General features: G+C 55.6%; 1 protein-coding gene across 1 annotated transcript in view; it reads left to right on the forward strand.

Annotated features, from left to right (window-relative positions):
* The window catches only part of TG (thyroglobulin), a 254,014-nt gene that overhangs the window by 44,275 nt on the left and 203,451 nt on the right, over nt 1-6,288 (forward strand). The window contains exon 20 of the mRNA XM_039240195.1: nt 126-347. Within this exon, the coding sequence (XP_039096126.1) occupies nt 126-347 (222 nt within the window). The remainder of the gene's footprint in view (nt 1-125; nt 348-6,288) is intronic.

Here is a 6,288-nt window from a genome sequence, read left to right on the forward strand (position 1 = left end):
GTCCAGCGAGGCTGGCGCAGCTCCCGGCAATTCTAGGTGGCTCTGCCCGCTCATCCCCCCGCCCCCCCACCCCCGGGCCTTGCAGAGAACAGTGTGACATTCCTGCCTCATCGTATGTCTTACAGAGGAGGCCTTCGTTGGCAAGGATCTCATTGGGCGCTTTGCGGACTTGATCCAAAGTGGCGCGTTCCAGCTTTACCTGGATTCCAAGATGTTCCCAGCAGACACCTCCATCTCCTTCCTCCAGGGGGACAGCTTCGGCTCCTCCCCCAGGACATGGTTCGGGTGCTTGGAAGGATTCCACCAAGTCTCGGCCACCGGGACCGATGGGGACCCGATGGGGTGTGGTAGGTCCATCCCCACCCCTGGGACTGCTGTTTTCCGACGAGCGAGGCCCCGAGAAGGGCCGCCAGAGCTCTGGAGACAGTCCCTCTGCGCACAGAGAGTGGGGAGTCCTTCATTCAGCTGCTCGGCAGGTCTGTCAGTGATCCGCCCTACGTGGACAGGCAGTCGTCACCATTAGGTGGTAGCTGACACCAGAGGCGCGCGTGACGTGGCCGAAGGACCCCCTGATGTTGAGCTGAGCCTTCTTAGTTGTTGACTGGCTGGGGCTCTGGGGTCTGGGCGGCACTGCTGACTGTGGAGAAGACTGGGGTCCGCCCTGGGCGCTCCCCGACGTTTCTTAGTCGGGTTACGGCAGCGTGTTACTCACCACCATGTCCAAGCAGCCACTGGGCAGCCCAGGGCTTTCCCAGCCGGGGAGGCGGTCTCCAACGGAGGTTTACTGGGGTTGCCGTCCTCGCCTTTGCCCTAAAGCGCTTTGGAAGTAGGTTTTTCAAGAACGCAGCTGCAGAGGTGTTTGAACAGACGCCGCATGGGGTTCCTGTCGCTGCCGGGACAGATATTCACAAACTCGGCACCTTAAAACAGCACACATCCATTCCCATGCGGCTCCACAGGTTCGAATTCCTCCTCGGGTGGCCCTGGGCTGGAACCAGGGAGTCAGCAGGGCTGCATTCCTCCTGGAGGAGACCTGTTTCTTGGCTACTCCTCTGGCTTCTAGACGTTGCTCGCTTTTCTTGGCTTGTGGCTTCTGCCGTCATCTGCAAAGCAGCGGTTCTGTAGCTCTCTGCATGCTCTTCCAGTAACACCTCCTGGGACCCTCTCCGTCCCTTCTAGGGGCTCTGTGGTCACACACAGCTGGGCAAGCCAGGGCACCCTCCCTACATTGGAGTCAGCCGATCAGCAACCTTGACTCCATCTGCGGCCTCAGTGTCCCTCTGCCGTGTAACCTAACACGTCTGTGGGTCCCAGGGATCAGGATGTGGATGTTTTTTCTTTTTATTCTTTTTTTTTTAATATTTTTATTTATTTCTAGGAGAGAGAGAGAGAGACAGCGTGAGCAGGGGAGGGTCAGAGAGAGAGGAGTCACAGACTGAAACAGGCTCCAGGCTCTGAGCCGGCAGTCAGCACAGAGCCCGACGCGGGGCTCGAACCCACAAACCGCGAGATCATGACCTAAGCGAAAGTCGGACGCTTAACCGACTAAGCCACCCGGGCGCCCCTGTGGACATCTTTTCTGCCTCATGCTTACTCCCAGGGGCTCGTGATGAGAAGCCTTCCTCTCACGTGGCCACGTGGCACGACACAATGAGGCATTGTTGCAGAACTGAAGGAGGGGAGATGTTTCTCGGCTGTTTATTTTCCATTGTTTATATTGGTTGCAACACAAGAACTTCGTGGCCCTTCCTTTTGTGAAATCCACGCCAAGTTCTAAAGTCCACGTTAGATTTAGGTTGCAGCTAATCCTTTTTTTTTAAAGTTTATTTATTTATTTTGAGGCGGGGAGGGAGAGAACGAGTGGGGAAGGGGGAGAGGGAGAGGGAGAGAAAGAATCCCAAGCAGGTTCTGCACTGACAGTGCAGGCTTGATGTCATAAACTGTGAGATCACGACCTGAGCGGAAATCAAGGGTCGGAGGCTCAACCGACTGAGCCCCCTGGGTGCCCCGAGATGCAGCCAAATCTTAACATGGAAACCAGAAATGCGTCCGGTTCACTCACTGCCTGCTAATATTAACAGTGGGTTTTGCAGTTGACAATGCACTTGCATTACTGCTCACACTGACGAACTGACCCGGCGGCGGGTCATTCCCCCATTTGACAGATGAAGGGGTTGAGGCTTGGATGAAAGGAGATACGGCATCGCTAGTGTGCAGGGCAGGCATGACTCAAAGGAGGGACTCAGGTTCAGGAAACCAATGTGTGTGAGTAGCCCAAGTCCTCTGGGGCCGGAGCTCCTGATCTCCCTAACCTCACAGAGCTGCCCAGACAGAAAGGACAAAAAGTACGAGCAGGAGGGGAAGGTGCCACCTGCCAGGGTGGGTGAAACAGGGTCATGGTGACCGAGGTGCGCAGAACACCCACCATTGTGTTCTTGGACTGACCATGAAGAGCCCTGGGCTCCACTTCCCAGTGTATGTGGGGGGGGGAGGGGAGGGGAGAGGGTGTATTGGAGGAGCAGGGGCAGGAGTCTGACTTTATGGTCACCCCAGGCAGTGCTGGGAAGGGGGTCCGGGAACCCCACGTGGCCGCACATCCTGGAGCGTGTCGCCCAGGGGTGGAGGGACGGGACATGGGGACACGTGCTGGTCAGGGACCGGGTCACAGGACTGTACCAGCTCTCTTTCCATTCCCTCCCAGGGCCCATTTCCTGCACGTAAAATAAAGCTCTGGTCCAGAAACCTGATCCTCAGTTTCCTTCTGGGGAACTCTTGATTATTAGATTGTTACTTCGTGTCTAACAGGACAGTTAGCCCAGCTCCACTGCGAGGCAGGAGGGAAGCTGATCCGGGCACAACGGTCTTGTCTGAAGGGCTTTAAACAGTGGAGACACTGGGGGCCACAACTCAGGGTGGCTTCAGGGACCTGGGAACCACAGGGTGGCCTGGAAATGCGACTGAATGGCAGGCTCTTCGGGGCTACATTTGCTGCAGGACAGGAGACGGCCACCTTCTTCCATAAAGGGCTGGAATGCAAGTATTTTAGGCTTTTTTCTCGATGACTTAACTCATCCATTGTAGGGAGAAAACCATGGCTGTGTTCTTTTCTGTTTGTTTTAATGTTTTTATTTGTTTCTGAAAGAGAGCAAGACAGAGTGCAAGCAGGGGAGGGACAGAGAGAGAGACACAGAATCCGGGGCTTGAACCCACAAACCGTGAGATCATGACCTGAGCTGAAGTTGGACGCTCAACCGACTGAGCCGCCCAGGTGACCCATGTGGCTGTATTCGAATAAAACTTCATTTGATAAGCAGAAAGGTGACCTGAATTTGGCCCATGGGCTGCAGGTCGCCAATCCTAACTCTAGATAATGCTTCATTCTGTGTTTCAGCTGCTGCTGTAGCTTTTTTTTTGTAATGTTTTATTTATTTCTGAGAGAGAGAGAGAGAGAGATAGTGAGCAGGGGAGGGTCAGAGAGAGAGGGAGACACAGAATCTGAAACAGGCTCCAGGCTCTGAGCTGTCAGCACAGAGCCCGATGCGGGGCTTGAACCCATGAACCATGAGGTCATGACGTGAGCCGAAGTCGGATGCTCAACCGACTGAGCCACCCAGGCGCCCCTGCTGTAGCTTTTTACTGACCCCAAAGAATTGTCAATCATGCCACGCAGCCCTACCTCCTTACTGCAAATAGAAAGGTCTGGAATGGAGTTCACGAAAATCCAGCCCTGGAAACCTGGGATTTTCTCCCGTACTGATGGTCATGCCTCTTTGTTATTGACCTTCTAATAGGTGCTGGGGCCTCCTTCGCATTTCTCTGGTCCACAGGGTCAGGCATCACTGAAGCCACGGTATGGCTGAGGCACCCAGGCGCCCATAGTTATAACTATTGGGAGACTGCTGTTTGAAGCCAGGCAGACCTGGGTTCGAGTCCTGGCCCCAACCCTTCCTCCGCTTGGGTTTCTGAGACATCGCTTATCCTCACGAGGCATTGTCCGAAGTAGAGAGAAAATACCACAGATTTCGTGGGGGCTGTGGCTTGCGTGGCACGATGCAATCAGTGCATCTCTTCCCACCTGGTGAGCCCTCAACGGATGGCTTTGTTGGTTGGCCACACTGCCATCTGAATCCAGCCCTTCCGATTCCCGGTTCTTTGTTCCCTGCCTGGCACGGCTCTCTGCTCAGCAAGGGGGCTCTCCGTGCCATCATGGCCTTGGGTCCTTGCAGCTGTTTCTGCGGTCCTTTCTCCCTCTGAGGCACACCTGGGGCACAGCTGTGAGGCGGCAAGCAGAGCATTGTCCTGGGGAGACGACGCAGGGTTTCTGGGTATCGCCTCTGAGGGGGGGCGGGGGGCTAATCTGTACGATCCCCTCGGAGGGCAGTGACTTGGGGGGGATGGGAATACCCACCTCCTGTGACTCACGCTGGCTTAGCAGCTCTGCCCCCGGGGACAGATGCCACAGAGAGGCCTCGGCTTTTTTTGCAGCTTCAACGGGGTCAGTTACGTCCACCTTCCTGCCTCAAGGCCAAGCGCATGGCTTCCCTTCGGAATTACCCGCTGGCAGTCTCCTTCCTGGTTTGGTCCAGGAAGGAGAACCTTGGAGAAGTTGTCCGGGTTTTCCATTCTCCATTCTGGACCGCATTAACCTTCATTCGCTACAAGTTCTTCTAACAGAGCTCGTTCTCTATGGGTTTTTTCCCCCCAAAGTAACATCTTACGTCTTGTTTCCTTCCACTCCGTTCCTCCCTCTTCTCGCCTTCGTCCCATGTACGCGTGTATCCATCCATTGAAGCTTTCCAAGTATAATTAGGTGTTAGACACCAGGTTTAATAGTCAGCTTTCAAAGAACTCAGAGGGTAGGTGGGGAGAGAAATGAGAAGCCAGCTGGGTATCGTGAGACAGGCTTCTCCGTCCCAGGCTGGGCAGGTCAGGGAAGGCTCGCTGGGGTAGCTGGGCTGCGTGAACTCTTGAAAGGCAGGTCGGAATTGTGGCTCAGGTGAGAGCAGGCAAAGAGCGGGGTGTGCACGCGTCTGGGTGTGCGTGCACGTGCCTGCACGCGTGCATGTGCATGTGTGCCGAGGGCGCCACAGTGTGGAAGGGCTTCTGGAAGTGGAGATTAGGGCAAGGCTTCGTGGGCCTGTGACCGTATGATGACAGAGCTGTGTAGACAGTGGTCTATATGGCTGGAGAGTGGGCTATGTCAGGATGTGGCGGAACCCAGGAAGGGAGAGGCCTGGGGCGGCCTGCGGGGGGTGCCGGGGATGAGCTCCAGGTTGGGGAGCGACAGGGCCAGGTGCGGGGCTGCGCGAAGCGGCTAAGGGTGTGAAGGACCGTCACACTTCCCCACACATGCTTTTCTTCAGCAGAAGCATGGCTGCCGTTGTTGGGGGTCCATGGGGACGGGGCGGCAGGAGGGATGGCTGGCCTGGAAGCTTGGGGAAGCCCTCCAACTCAAATAGGCCGGGCTGTCTCATCTTATGAAGGGGGGCACGGAGAGCAAGGGGGTCTCTGAGGGTTCCGTGGAGGGCGTCAGTCGAAAGGTAGGCGCTAACTTGTTGCTGTGGGCGGAGGGGTGTTGGCGAGCCAACGTCTGCCAGAGGAGGGGTGAGGCTATCGAGCCTCGTTCTGACCTGAACACAGTGTTTCCGTGGGCGGAGAGGCTCTGATGGCACAGATGGAGAGAAGCAGGACGCGGTTTCCTCAAGCATAGATGTGAGGCCCGCAAGTCACTGTGCTTGCGATAAAAGTCACTCTCAACTCTCTTCTTCTGCCCTCCACCCACCCCTCGGTTTTGGAGGTCGGGCAGCTCGAGCTGCAGAAAGTGGCTTTGTTTTCCTTTGGCGATGAATTTGGGGACCACTTGAAAAAGTAGTCCCAGTCCTCAGTTTAAAGTACTGGAGCCGATCGGCGACCTGACTCATAGGAGTCATGAAACCCCACTTCTCCGAGGGAGGGGATTCATTGTTCGGGGGCAGACCGGAAAACACACCGCTCGGTTTCCAGGCCGTGTCTGGAGTTTTTGATTGAGTCAGACGTGGCGAGCGTGTGTGCGTGCTAGAGATGGTGGCTCAGTCAACACTGGCTCCATGTCCCACGCGTCTGCACCTACTTCTTTGTCAAGGGAAGGTGGTTGAACTGGTGGATGGAGAGAAGGCTTTGGTTTTCAGGGAATGGGGCTCAAATGCCACCTCTTTCAGCTTAGCACCCGGTCCACCTTGACCTTGAGCTTTAGCTTTTTCCAGTCTAGAAAGAGGATGGTGATTCTTTCTTTTTTTTTTTTTTTTTTTT

Source organism: Hyaena hyaena, unplaced genomic scaffold (genome assembly GCF_003009895.1).
Source record: "Hyaena hyaena isolate Hyena2069 unplaced genomic scaffold, ASM300989v1 scaffold_169, whole genome shotgun sequence".
NCBI lineage: Eukaryota > Metazoa > Chordata > Mammalia > Carnivora > Hyaenidae > Hyaena > Hyaena hyaena.